General features: G+C 37.7%; 1 protein-coding gene and 1 long non-coding RNA gene across 2 annotated transcripts in view; one reads left to right on the top strand and one right to left on the bottom strand.

Annotated features, from left to right (window-relative positions):
* The window catches only part of LOC124719128, a 22590-nt gene extending 22041 nt beyond the window's left edge, over positions 1-549 (bottom strand). Inside the window, exon 1 of the long non-coding RNA XR_007005993.1 lies at positions 463-549. This is a non-coding gene — a long non-coding RNA (uncharacterized LOC124719128). The remainder of the gene's footprint in view (positions 1-462) is intronic.
* The window catches only part of LOC124719127 (acidic leucine-rich nuclear phosphoprotein 32 family member A), a 16225-nt gene extending 1040 nt beyond the window's left edge, over positions 1-15185 (top strand). The window contains exons 2-8 of the mRNA XM_047244824.1: positions 5000-5143; positions 6166-6285; positions 6885-6997; positions 7703-7773; positions 7871-7962; positions 8691-8817; positions 14059-15185. Coding sequence (XP_047100780.1) covers positions 5000-5143; positions 6166-6285; positions 6885-6997; positions 7703-7773; positions 7871-7962; positions 8691-8817; positions 14059-14132 — 741 coding nt within the window. The 3' untranslated portion in view covers positions 14133-15185. The remainder of the gene's footprint in view (positions 1-4999; positions 5144-6165; positions 6286-6884; positions 6998-7702; positions 7774-7870; positions 7963-8690; positions 8818-14058) is intronic.

The following is a 15185-nucleotide window of genomic DNA, read 5'->3' as shown; positions in this document are numbered from 1 at the left end:
AAAAGTAGTATTTTGAAAGTGCTATTAGCCCAGGGAGTCGTTTTACATACAACATGTTTGTGCTTGATCCGTTGTTATGTTTCTGTTAGTTTGGAGTTATGTACACAAAATATGGAGGCGGCGTCATACGCGGCCACATACGCAGGGTACTTTTAAGAGGGCACGGGTTATCAGTTTTGTAAAGGGGGACGTTCCTAAACGTAGTAATATAAATCAGAAAGGTATAGCGTTTGTGCCATGACGGAATGCCTAATTTAATTGCCTGAGGCATGGATACAATTTTTTGGTAATTAATGCAATATTCGTAGCAGGTTGTTAAGCGGCCATGATGGTGACCCTGATACAATGTGCGTAGTATATGGGAACACTGCTCGTAGACGATGTGTAGAAGTAGTGTAACGCCTTTTAATTCCATTGCAAATAGAAATTCGGTTTTACATCTCCCTTAGGAACTATACATACCAAGGAGGGGGCTTCGAACACCTGGAGGCCGAACATGAAAATGCTGCCTCTTTCACAAACGACCAAACATCACTCCGCTTCTGTTCTATATGGCAGCTTTCGAGCACAGTCTCGTGACCCGGCAGCTACGATCAATAAAATAGTACCTACACCTTTATGATTAAGAATGTGGAAACAAAAGAATTTCAGCTTCGGTGAAAGGCCATAAAAGTATTACAGTAAATAAGTGCTTTTTGTGGCGCAGTTTATAGAGAAGTCACCTCTGATCCATTTCATGCCTTGTCCTGCGCGCAACAAAAAATGCAGGATTATCATTTTTATGATTATGTGTATACTACCAGTTATATAAAATACGTAAAGTTGAAAGTAAATTATTGTCGTAATAAATAAAAATGCTATGGTGAGAAGGAACAGTGCATTGCAAAATCCAAGAACGAAAAAATTCGCTGTTGTATTTGTTGATCACATCTCTGTATCCGAATTTAGTGAAGCCACAAATCTAACAGCTTAAAAAAAATAGCATATATGGTCGGATCGGAAAAAATGGAACCCTCTTTTCCAGGCTGCCCACAAAGTATCGTGGCCCGATATATATTTATTCGAAAAGTTCATACTAAATCCATATGCAAAAACAAACTAGTATTGAGAAGAAAATTAAAATACAGTACAAAGCAATAGAAACATCACTGGAAGAAACCTTAAGCTAGAAAAGGAAGTGGAAAACTAATGTATACAGAACTCTTAATAAACTTAATTCATTACCTGGGGACTATTATTTGAGGTGCTCTTGCTGTTGAGCACTCGAAACATTCATTTAGTCTTGCCCTGATTCCACTGTTCTCTCTTCATGTGGCAGGTTTAAATTGGGAGTTGTTGACATGGTATGTTCAGAATGGCTCTTTAGTTTTGCTGCTTGTGAGAGACTAGGATAAGGGTGTGCTTCCTACTGTCGCTTTTGTGTTGTAACCTTCACCCAGTATTTGTACTTTCTGAAGACTAGCATTTGTTACTGCCTTTTTTATCTTTCTTTGGGGAAGTAGGATAATGTTGAAAGAGCTAGCTGTTAATTGTTGCATAGTGACTTGGAAATGCTGTTGGTGCTTGCAAGGTTCAAGCAAAAATGTAACTCAAATGTCTTTGCTCAAATTCTGATAAGAGACTTGGCTAGTGTGTGTTCTGCAGCAATGCATATAAAAATTCATGTGTTTTTTGGTCGTTTTAACAACATATTCTTGACTTTTTATAGTTCTTCATTATTAAATCCAAGGGAGAGGGTGCTGGAGATATGAGTTGGGGTGACCGTAATTATAAACAAGGTATCCTAGTTTTCAATGTGACCAGGTTGTGTGGGGGTTTTTTTCTTCGGGTTTTCAGTTTTCTTTCAAATTCCAGAATAATGTGTTAACTTGTACTTAATGGGTGAGAAATAACCACTGTAATAAAATAAAGGTCAAAGCTCATGCAGAAAGATTTATGGGTTTGTATTTCCCATGCACTATTAGAGAGGGAAGTTGTTGAGAAAGCCTGAAATGGTGTAAGGTGGTTTCAACAACACACTGCCAAGCAGTGACATGTAAATTAAATAGTAATAATGTAGATTTAGAATTGTTATTGTCATGTTAGTTGTACAGGAATTGCTGTTTTTTTTCCAGGGATGTGAATATATTTTTAATCAGTTTCCTGTTTTGTGACATGCCTGGGGTGCTGCTGTTTCACTCAGTGCTTCCTTTGATAACTACTCACGTTGTTTCTCAAAAAAGTGAGCTTGTTTAGAAACCATATTCCAAAACATATGGTGTGGAAAGATGTTACTTTGCGTGCTGTAAGAAGGCAGTTGCAGATTGAATCTTCACACCACCTGTTTACCTGACAGTGCCATGCCTAACCTGATGTATATAAAACTGGAGCCCTCGTGTAATTTTCTTGAAAAGAATATCTTCACTTCTAATGTTCCCCCCCCCCCTCAGCCCCATTGTAAGCATCCTCAGTCGAAGGCAATTCATAGGCACACTTACAAGCACTGAGTAAAATTGGAAAGGCAGTTAATGTTTTAAGGAACTAAGTAAAAACACACTTACAAATATGTAAGTCATTAGTGGAATCCCCAGAAGTCGCATCATACCTAGTTAAACCATATTAAAGGAAATGCATGGTATGAAGTTTTTTTAAGTTTGGCATCCTTGGGAGTATTCTGCAGTACACACAGTGATAACTGTTGGAGCCATGGGCACTTGTGAAAGTTTGCTGGGAGTTGTGAGACACTAGAGCACAGAAAATTGAGAATTGTGATAAGCAGGGTGTCAAACTGCTGGTTCTTACAGTGTAGGTCGAATACTGGACACATGTTCATGAATTTCATTTTATCGCACTTTCTTGATTACTGTATTCTCCCATTAATTGTATATTGGCAGCAATGAAACTTGCCTTGTTGGTACTAGATGCACCATTGCTTATGTTTGTTTTTGTATACAATTTGTGATGGAACATGAGTGGGGGATGGTATCCATGTGTGGAACACACGTCAGCATTGTCAAGAGAAAGCAGTTGAATCTTCCTTTGTGGTTGTAAGAGGGTGGGAGAGTTACCCCACCGTTCTGTAAAGAATAGTGCACACTAAACCCTACTTTAGACTGGTGTGGCGATTGAGTTGCATGTAGGTACCTACCTTTGCATCAGACTTTGAAATACCTACCTTTGCATCAGACTTTGAAATGTGTGAATATGCATACTTGATGTTAGAACCATACTTTCAGAGCATTGTTTAACATTAATCCTTTGCACTAAAAGAAGTCATTTTAGCTTAGACTTAAACATTTTATTTCTAAACTCCTGGTGTTGCTAACAGGGTAATGTCAATGAAATAGGCTTGCCAGCATGCCTAAAGAGTTCTGCCGGTTCAGAAACTGTATTCTTTATACTTTCATGTTTGTCATTCTTGTGAGAGATTGCTTCTTTCTTGAACCTGCCACATTTACTTAGTTTGTCTTGGGTTGGCATCCTGCTGCTAGGTCATAAATGAACAGTTAATAATAAAGTAGTAATGAAGTAGGACCCTGATTAGAATTATTTCAGTGTTTGCGCAGAGTTTGTGATTAGGGGCCAGGACATAAAAATGTACCTGCCTTGTATGTGTGTGTTTAATTGGTTAGCATCTTGGGGAAAAGGTTCAAAGAATAACTCGTACACAACACACGTGTGCCATTCATACTACCATTTGGCGTGTATTCTCTTAACAAGAAAGGGGTGAATGGCATTAAAACTTAGGGGGAGGGGGGGGCAACGCTTCCATACTTACGTATTGAGCCCAGTAAAGCTGGAGTGGGATATGGGTAAATAATCATATTCAGAGAGGGAGGGAAATTTGGGTAAATAATCACATTCAGATATGGAGGGAAATTACAGGTGGAATGATGAGGAGTGACATGTGTCCTCTAATTCTCTCATTGTCGTGTTAATTTTGGCGCTGGTAAAATTTCATCACAAAATTCCTTGAAAAAATGTACTGTTGAAGAATGTGCTGTAATTTTTATTTTGTGTATAGCTTTCACTCCTCCCAATTTGATTTGACTATGTGAGGTAGCCATTGAACAGAATTCCAAATCTTGGACAGATGCTTTCAGGGCAATATTATGCGTGACCAGAGTTCTAGCCTAAACATGAAAGTCGGGTGGAGCAGTAATGAGAAGTAGTGCAGTTTTGGATGGACACACAGACAGGCTTCTGATTTCTGGCTTTCAGAACTCCTGAAGCAATTTACTTGTTTTAAGAGGGAGAGTGTGGGACGTGATGAGGTTGGAAGGCATTTGGGAGAAATGAAGATTACGCCAGTTGATCTAAGTGCAATTTAGGGAAGGATTGAAAGTAACAACTACTTTTAATTCTCACTATCTGCCTGTCCTGTTCTTAAAACTGGAAGTGCAAAAGCTAAAGATTCAATGTCTGTTTTTGTCTGTGTGTCTGTCAGCTTTACTCCTCTCGTTGTTGCTTGGTTTTTGAAATGACCTCTCCTATATTACCTCGATCTTTTCTGTTTTAGATTCAAACACACTGGTTTTCAGTAGAGTATTTCCTGTTACTAACAGAAGAGCATTTTCTCTCATGAATTGACATAATTAAAATTTACCAATTTACAGTGATGACTTCAAACTATTCCAAAATTAGTCTGATTATAATTTAGGAAAGTGAACGTATGGTTTGAAAGATTATGCTTTTTTAATGAAATTAATGCTATTATTGTAATGCTTCAGAATAGTGTGCCATATTAAATGCATCAATTTGCAGGCTTTTTGTGTTCAATCTTCACTCTTGCTCTTCCAGTAACCATTTTGAACCAACAATGTATCTTAAAGCTATAAAAGTTGGTTTTCTTTTGTCATGCAAGTCACTTTCCTTTGATTACAAAGGAGCACCTTTGAGACCACAATACACTGAGGCTCCACAGAGAATTTTTGCTGTCTGGGATTGAAAGCAGTTGATGTAGGCTGTTAATGTTGCGTTTCAGAAATATAACTCATTTGATGTTTGGTGCTGTTCACAGATAAAGGAGCTTAATCTTGACAACTGCAGAAGTACAAGTATTGTTGGCCTCACAGATGACTTCAAAAACTTGGAATCATTGAGTCTGATTAATGTGGGCCTCACAAGCTTAAAGGGATTCCCATCATTACCCAACTTGAAAAAGGTAAGCCTGGGATCTGAAGGGAGGCAGTGCTAGGGTCCAGCGTTGGCCCTCCTCTCATCTGTTGTGCTTCTGAGGTGTTCTCTGAATCCTAAGTTAACAGTAACCAATGTGGCAGACACACAGTGTATCAACAAGGTTGAATCTCTTAGCTTTCAGGTAAAAAGGAGAGAGAAACGTAGCAATAATGAATATTTGTTGTATAGCTTCTCTCTTCCTGCCCACTGTTGAGAATAACTATCACATTAGTATCTGTGACTTTTACGGTTTTCTCTAATTTCACATCTTGTCCTTGCAATAAAGTAACTATTATTAAGGCTATTGTAAGTAGTATTAATATTGATTCCCCCTTTCGTGTTGCGAGAGCATCTGGAGTTATTGCGAAGTGAAATGTCAGAAGCAGTTTTTCTCTTTTATTTGGCATCATTTGGTCTTTGATGTGTACAACAAAAAATTATATATTTGCCCTTATACTGTCGTTATTAGTTTCAAATAAAAAAAACATCTTGTGGCTGTTCACATTTATAATTTCATTTAAATTATGCTGAATAGTAGATAGCAAAAGTTTCTCGAGTGGTGATGGCATCAAGAACGTGTGATTTATCTGTCACCATATTTTGTTTTTGCCTGAAATATTAAACGTGAGCAATTGCTTGATGATGAAACTGCCTGCCCATAAACTAATGGCATTATTTCACTTTGGTAAGTGGCATTACTAACAGTGACCTTTTTATTGAAAACATAAAATTTTTCTTGTATAATCTCTGCCTTTTACTTATTACTTTCCTTTTTGAAAGTACAAAAGGCTATTTCCTGTGATCTGATCCCACTTATATATATTAACCTTTCATTGCTGAAACCGTCCCTAGAATATCTCAGACAGTAGTAATAGGATAAATTATATTTTTCCCCAAATATGCAATTTACTCATCATTTTTGCAGGGCATAAAATATAATTATTTGTTGTGAAATACGTATATGAAATTATTTAAATGGCATACTAATTGTATTGAAAAAATTTCCAGCTTGAACTCAGTGACAACAGAATTTCTGGTGGACTCAATGTGTTGAAAGACAGTCCAAAGCTCACTCACTTGAATCTCAGTGGCAACAAAATACGTGACATTGAAACACTTGAACCATTGGTGAGTATTAGTCAATGTTATGAAAGTGTCCTTCACAAAATGTGTGAATCAGTAATTGCATTATCGTTTTCTTTGCGCCGACCAGGTTCCTTGTGGGTATCTCTTGTCCATTTTAACTTCATCCTGCGTGTGATCGCATATGAACTTAAATGTGGTTTTTATTGATGTTCGCACATCATTGCCATCAATTCGGGGACAGTTCTTCGAAAATGACGTACGTTCTGTCAGAATGGTGGTGCAGTTAGAAGTTACCGGCAATGGGTATAGGATCGTGTGCTATTCGAGTAGTTGTAGAAAAAGTTTCCAAGTCTCGAGGAAATAGTTGAGTGATAATGGGATTGGCACACATACTTAAATTTGTTGGCATCACATTCTCTATTGTGTTGTTTTATTTTCAGTTTGGGTTTTAGTTGGTACTGCCATTAGGTATTATAGCATTGAGCTGACTACAGAAGTAATTTTTCAAGTAACAATTATGTTGTGAGAGTTTATTGTACGACATTGGTTTTTGTGATTAATCTGCTTGTCCAAATTATGACAAACATGCTATTGTTAATTTTAGGAAAAATATTGAAAACTGCTTAAATTTCTATCCACAGAAGCAGTTCAAACACCTGAAGAACTTGGATTTGTTCAACAATGAGGTCACATCAGTTGAAAATTACAGAGAAAAGGTTTTCAAATTACTTCCAAGCTTAAAGTACCTCGATGGGTGAGTTTACAAAAAAAAAATTATTTTATTGATTAAGGCTTTTTGTTGTGCTATAGGTTACACGATTCCTAGTTGTTAGGAAATGAAGAGACCTCTTCTCCGGAAATAGTTTTAATTGTTTAATGAAGGATCCTGTAGATTATATTCATTGTATGCACGCATGTAAATATGTCGACAGATTTGGTGACTCGAGAAGTTAATATTTTTGTGCAGTGCGTGCCAGTCAGTCACGAAAACTTCCCCAAAACAGTAATTCAAACATAATTAGTTTTAAATTCGACAAATACTACACAATCATTACAAATTGGGAGAAGACTTTATAAATAAAACCAGTCCACTCAGTATTGCTAGCAAGTATCCAAAACTGATTATAGGTTGTTTATTAGCTGATAAAAAGTTAACTGCAGCTGTGCTTACTGAGTAGTATCATTTCAAATAAGTATATGTTGTTTTCAAAAGATTATGCTTTTAAGTTTTTTATGGTAGGCATCCCACATTGTCTTGAAAGGTCACTGGTTGAGTCGTTGTCCCCCCCCCCCCCCCCCCTCGAAACGTTAAACTGAGATCAGTAAAACAAGGTAATTCTAGAGGTCCTAAGCCCATAATTTTTATTTTGGAATTCACATATGAAATCTTGTAAATTGCAGTTAATTTTGTAAGATCTCTTTGTGAATTTAGTTTTAATTTCATATTTTCAATTTACAGGTTTGATCAGGATGAGAAAGAAGCGGAGGACAGTGATGTCGAGGATGATGAAGTGAATGGAAATGATAGTGGTGAGTGTGAGACGAAACGGGGGAGACTCCTTCTTAAAGTATCGGTCTTTAGCCGTTTCCTAATGCTCACTATTTGCTATTATTCGTATGTTTACAGATGATGAAGAGGGTATTGAAGGCATTGATGAAGATGAGTTGGAGGAGGAAGAAGAGATTGGACTTAATGCTGTGTATAAACAACATTTGGATGTAAGTTTGTGCATGTATTGAAACAGTTGTTTCTAGTAAGTGCTGGCCTTACACAGAGAGGATAGGTACTTTGTCAGGTGTAGACAAAAAACTTCCTTGTGGGTTAAAACAGTGTACCAGACTAGAACCTTCACCTTTCACAGGCAAGTGCTCTGCCGACTGAGCGATCTGAATGCGCGTCGTGGCCTGTGCTCACAGAAGTAGAGTGGGGGGGAGGAGGGGCTTGTGAGTCGAGCATAGATCGCTCGGCTGGTGGAGTACGTGCCTGTGAGGGGTACACGGTTTTAATGTGCCAGAACTAAACATCAGAACCCTCAACTTTTTGTAAGGTTTTGCATTGAATTTGTTCTCGGGCATGGCGCACTTTTCCAAATTTTTTCTCCATTGTTCTGGCAAATGTTTACAACAGGGGTGATTCACTTCCTACAAACTCAAATCAGCTTTAATTGTTGCTGGCATTTGCAATATTCTTCACTGTTGCCCTGTCTTTCTTTCCGAACAGCCTATAGATGTACATATTATCTTAAATAACGTAAAAGTATCAAAATGACCATTCAGTGCTTGTGTAATGTAGATTAATATTTCTTGTGTTTAAATTAAATTTGTTTCATTGAAGATACAGCTCTAAAGGGTTCTATGAAAACTTTTGTGAAATTTTGGTATCCGGCAGTGCAAGATGTCTTCAATAGTCCGCTGAACAAATATTTGGCATTAATGTGTGATTATAGGAGGAGAGTGAGGGAGATGATTATGATGGTGTCGAAGACGAAGAAGATGAAGATGACGATGATGAATTGGGGGAGGAAGAAGAAGAAGCTGAAGGTGAAGGGCAGGATGAAGAAGACGGAGAAGAAGGTAAGGTGGTCATGTACTTCCAGAAGCTATTGTTGTTCCACTTCAGTGTTTTTAAAGGATACACTGTGCATTCCTTCATCGGACAGCAGCTGGAAGTTTATCACGTACTTGCTGCCAAGTCTGTTGTTTACTTGTTGAAAAATTTGTGAAATTTTGACAACTAGAAATTGAACATAATGACAAAGTGATTGAACAGAGTTCTTAAAAATGTTGATTTTTTTTTTTTTTTTGCTACATTTATCTAAGGTGCAACAAGGTATTAAATCAACACAAATTGCATTTCCTAAATGTTCATTTGGTATTTGTTTGTGTCTTTATTATAGTTCAGTTCCGGTCCTCATTGTCGCTTCAACATTAATTCATACACTTAACTTCTGCTTCAGCACTGCTGAACCCAGCTTCATATACACAGCATTTGAGGATGCATTATAGAATTTGTGTGCACCAACTCTATATTTCCAGTAGTGTAAAATGTGCGATTCTTAAACAGTTTCGTTGAAAGTTGGTATTAACCCATTTGCTACAGTGGACGTGTATACGCGCAGCACTCAGGTTTTCCGACAGTGTTATGGATATCTGTATGTGTCTTGAGTCGCCAACTTCTTACTCCTGTGCACGGATTACTTCCATGTCTCGGTGAATAAGAGTTTAAGGGTATTATTATACATCACACGTGCCTCGTTGTGTGCTATCAAAACAATGTCTTGAATCATTTATGAGAAATGTTACGAACACACAATTCGCTATGCGCAAAGATGTGAATGGGTGCATGCGAGCATTCTTTGGGTTTAAAACCCAATAACTCAAAGAACAAAATGAGATATAGTTCTGCTCCAATTTAAATAAAATTTAAATATCATATCTTCACTTCATTAACTGCAGTGTACGAGGCTAAATCAATTGTACACGAAGCTTACTCAGCGTATTTTAACCTCTGCAAAATCTTTAAAATTTCATTCGATGTTGTACTTAATTTGATGCAGCACAGTAAGAATGATGGATAACGAAAAGAAATTAAGTTCTTAATTGACTGAAGGTAGCAGACTGTAACATTTGTAAAAAAAAATTCTCCTAATAGTTTAAAAAAAATTAGATTCATATTTCAGATCAGTCAGAATACACCAGCATTTGGCAAGCTGTGCAGCTGTGAAAAAGGAATGCAGAGACAACGTCTGTTCTATCGCATGGAACAGTGTTGAAAGGAAATGAAACATTCACACAGATATTTCATATTCACTCCAGAATGTACTAATTGCCCCATATTTTCAAATAGGGTGGCTCACTTTTTTTATTCATAATAAAACTGCTTACCAGACAAGAACAATGTAGGAGACCTTGTTTCTGTTCCCTGCAGACTGTCTATACAAAAATTTCGTATTTTATTTGCAGGCACCTTGTACGTTTTCGTTAGCATTATTTTCTTGCGCCTTACCAAACTCCAGGTACATAGGTTATGCAGCAACAAGTGATTAAGAGAAACTATTTTAAACATTAAATGAGTGGTGCTGGAAAGACTTACCTCATGATAAAATTCATTCACTTGGTTAGGTTGAGGTCTGAATGAACTTTGTTTAATCACACCTAAGTTAATTGGATAAGACTGAGGCCTGCTGCTAAAAGGATGAATTACTACATCTAACCATGAATTCATTGCCAACAGTATTAACCCTTAAATGCATGATTTTTTATTTCAAGCTGTAAAAATTACCATGTTTAGTTTATAGTGCCTACATTTCGAAAAAAATATTGAAAAATTTTTTAAATTAAATTAACAAAGCACTATTGTTGAAAATCGCTTTGTAGCTGATCAGCTACATTTTGAGTTAACACTTTACGAGCCACAATAAATGTGCTTATTTTGATCCCTCAATTTTGACCAAATCTCTCATAATTTAATTGTTGATTATGATTAAATACTTTATATAGGAAGGGAAAAATCCTAAAATAATAAATAGGACATTAATGTTGTAAAAATTGAGCATTTATTGTATATTTTATACACTTTTATATATGAACAATAAGGTATCTAGTTCCAACAGGTTTGTACCCAAGCATGTGATAATCACTTTACATGAAAAGTTTGAAAACAGTTCTTTTGTTTGTGCAAACACAATGCAACTGCACATTTATTACACTGAACCCAGGAAAATCCCTTGCATCCTGGCATTTTGCACCTCTCTCACTTGCAAGTACGAAGGCAGGTGACCTACTTGATCCAGCCTTACATCTTGTGGAGGTACATGTGCTGTGGGCCCCTTTGTCTTCTTAGCTTGTATTTGGTTTTCGAGTTCATTACTTGGCCTTCCACGTTTTGCTGAAGTTTGACCTGAGCGACACAGTGAGCAATTTCCATTCGAAATTCGGAGAGTTTCATAGTTCTCCTAATCCCTTTGGTTTCTGCTACTCTCCTATACAACAGCCAGGAATTGACTACTCCCATGTCCAGGAGATGGTAAAACAATCTTATATACCATTTTCGACTTTTCACAAGAATTTTATGTCGACCCATTATGCTGTCAAGAAGGTCAACACCTCCCATATGTTTATTGTAGAGCTTAATTATTTGTGGACAAGGTATTGTTATTCTTGACTTTGTTTTTTTGTCATACCTCCCTGCTTCATGAATAGGCTGCTGTCCAGCAAGTGTAGAAAGCAACATCACACTCTTGTTATCTTTCCACACTACATTTGATATGTCGACACCATCCACTGTTGCGACGCGCTCTACTGATGCACCTTGTGCCATTTTCTTCAGCTCAGCTTCTGAAGGGAGCTTGCAGTCTGTTTCTTCTGACTGTCCCAAGTGAGTAAATTCCTTGTTTATGTAACCATACAAGCAGTGGCAGACTTGTGTAATAATTGTCACAGTACAGTTTGTGGTTCATATTTCTTGGTAGTATCCTACTGAGTCGAACTACAACATTTGCACTTGCTCCCAAGTCTTCCTCCCCAGTCACTCTTTTTTTCTGGTTCATTTTCATCTCCAGTGAAAATCTCAAAATCGTAGGCATAACCAGATATGCCACTAATAACAAATAATTTGTATCCATATTTATGAGGCTTGTTTGGCATGTATTGTTTCAAATAACTTCTAGCCTTTGTTGAACATATGTTCAACAGAAACACACTCCCAACAGGTATTGTTTGAAACCGAGATCTCATCAATTCTATTATGGGTCTTATCTTGAAGAGTCTATCATGACCTTTTTCACCCCTGGGTATCATTGCACTGTTGTCATAGAAGTGAAGAAACTTAAATATTTGCTCATACTGATTCACTGTCATTGTTGTCTTGATCAGATGAGTACCAGTAACTTCTCCCCAGTAATCCCTCGTATTAGGTACATGAACTATTGACATTACGAGACAGATGCCTATAAATTTTTTTGTCATCACAGGATAAATCTATTGGTCTATCAGGATTACACTGCACACTGTATCTATGAGACTCTTCGACAATTAGATCAAACAATTTAGATGGAAATACATGTTTGAAGAATTGGTATGGAGTATTTAAGTTTATTACTTCTTCTAGTAACGAAGTATTGCCATGAAATTTTGACTGCAGTTCGGGAATAATCAACTGTTTATCTTTCCAAACCACACTCCTGCTGTTTTTGGTAACATTTTTGCTGCTGCATGGCAGTTTCAGAGCATTATCAGACAACTGTGACGGCGATTCCCTCATTATAACATCAGATTGTCTTGTTCCAGAAACATCTTCAGTCCTAATTACTGGTACTTGACTTTCTTCGTCACTACTGTCACTATCACAATCAACAGATTCTGGAGCAACATATGTCTCATCTTGAATGGAATCGTCAGAGAAACACTCAAGATCGTCATCACTGCTTAGTGGAATCTCTAACCATTCCATAAGCATTTCTTCTTGACTCTTTCGAGACATTTTTACGTCAGCGCCTGAAATGTGGTAAATGAAAAATGTAGCTGATAAGCTACATACACAAAACAGGCCACATTTCAAATCTATCGCAAAGACACTCGAATTAACTGTTTACACCATATCTACTTACGTTTTGAAAATGAAAAAGTAATTTTCAAACCCAGAAATCAGTGCAAAAACACCAAAAACACACCTCAACTTTCCGCCAAAACACACACTTGGCAGTATGTCCACACAGCTCACTGTCGAACTGCTTCAGCTCGTCCTGCCATCTATGATCGCTATGAAGAACTACTAGAAACTGCAGCGGAGTGTATACACTTAGCTACATAACGAATTTGATCGAAAATGTTTCTCCATATGGAATAAATCGAAGAAATGAGGTCTGTAGCTTATCAGCTACAGTATGCATTAAAGGGTTAAGAAAAGGATAGATTGTTACTCAACGTATAGCAGAAATGTTCAGTTGTTACTCAACGTATAGCAGAAATGTTCAGTTGCGGGCAGGCACAACAAAAAGACCGCCAAACATGCGCGCGCGCGCGCGCGCGCGCGCGCTCTCTCTCTCTCTCTCTCTCTCTCTCTCACACACACACACACACACACACACACACACACACACACACCACTATCTCTGGCTCTGTGTGTGCGTGTGTGTGTGTGTGTGTGTGTGTGTGTGTGTGTGTGTGTTTCCATAAGAAGGCCTTCTGACTGAAAGATTGTTCAGCAGTCATTTTGCTGTGTCTGTATTCAACTCTACGTCTCTGCTGTATGGTGGGTAGCAAGCTATCCTCTTCATAATATTGTCATCATTATTCCATGCTGGGTTTTCCATGATTCATTTAAGACTGAAACAATACAAAATTGTTCTCTTGCACTGATCCTAATTGTGCAATGTTTATGCAAAATGTTGATCTTACTTGAAGCACGCCTCTGTATTTAGTGGTATCACTGTTCCGTAGGGCAACTGGGGAGGGGTATAAGCTTAAATTACTGACATTATTGCATCATCTCCCCCACCCCCACCCCCTTCCTTCCAGTTCTCTATAGAGATTTGTTACTTCTAGGCTACCTGCAGCAAAGTATTTTTCTTTAAACTCTGTGAAGCAGCTCAAAGGTTGTAATTATGTTATTGTAAAAATATTGTCTTAATGTTAAAATTCAATGCATTTTTATTTCTTGAGGTTGTAATTTTATCTTTTCTTTCTTCCTTAACTGAGTGGTACAGAAGGTTGCCAAAGAGCTGACATCAGGGACTTCGTCATGTAGAATTTTGTGATATACCACCTGTTACAGAAACGTACCAGTACCTGAGAATTTCCCGGTTTATGTTACAGAGGAAGCAACACCGAGAGGTAAGAAGAGAAAGCACGACGACGACGCAGCAGCAGATGGCGAAGCCACAAACTAGGTGTGGGACACTAAAATAGTGTGGTCAGGAGCTTGTGGACTCCAGGGGCTGAACTACCACTGCTGGGGAGGGGGTAATCTGTGCTGGGCGAGGTCTCGTGCTGCAGAGTGTCGTGCCGTGCCGTGTCGTCTCGTCCGGTGTGCGTGAGTATACGGATGTGTGGTGTTGTGTTAATACTGTGCTTGTTTGATGGACTGAATGCGTGCGACGGAACAGAGGGAACAAGAACGGTGAAGTGAGGAAAGCAGAGAATCTGACAAGATGGAAGTTGTATGCGCTGACAAGCGTGAACTAGACAGCTCGTTTTTTGTACAGATTGCTAAACAAAATTAAAAATGATCCCTTTAAAATATATAGATTACTACTATTCTTATTACTACTTCTGGCACTTGTAACGTGTGTACGTTTGTACATATGTACATTCGTCTTCTCACAGGAAAACACACACACACACACACACACACACACACACACACACACACACACACACACACACACAATGGCAGAACTGAGGATGAGGAGTATGCCATTAATCTGTAACATAGAAGATTTTTAACTGTCATGTAATTTTTCTGTTACACTGATGTATATTGAATCATAACTGCCGCTTTTTTTATTTCATTACGTGTAATAGACAGTAATAAGAACAGCTTTCTGTTTATCTTCTGTACATTCACAAGACACCAGACTGGAAGCACCATTTCTGCTGTTTGTATTTAATAGTTAACCTTGCAACTCACTACAAATGGCGGCAACAGTGTTTCTCGTAAAAAGATACTAAAGAATAAAAGTACAAATTGTCATGATTATTTTGTAACTATAATAAAGGATATAATTGCCATATTTGTGGTGAGGTGAAAGGCCTAGTTTATTAGTGACCTCTGTATAAAGTAATTAAGAGTCAGAACATTCTAAATTTTGTGCTGAGATGAGAATTTAAGGAACAAAGATTGTACGATAATCGGACACAGTTAACATGAGTTTTCCACCACAATTTATTTGAATTAAGCAATATGTAAGTTTTGTTGTTAAAATGAATTTTTATCAGATGTA

This window comes from Schistocerca piceifrons, chromosome 10, assembly GCF_021461385.2.
Source record: "Schistocerca piceifrons isolate TAMUIC-IGC-003096 chromosome 10, iqSchPice1.1, whole genome shotgun sequence".
In the NCBI taxonomy this organism is placed as follows: domain Eukaryota; kingdom Metazoa; phylum Arthropoda; class Insecta; order Orthoptera; family Acrididae; genus Schistocerca; species Schistocerca piceifrons.
This window is presented reverse-complemented; position numbering and strand designations above follow the sequence as displayed.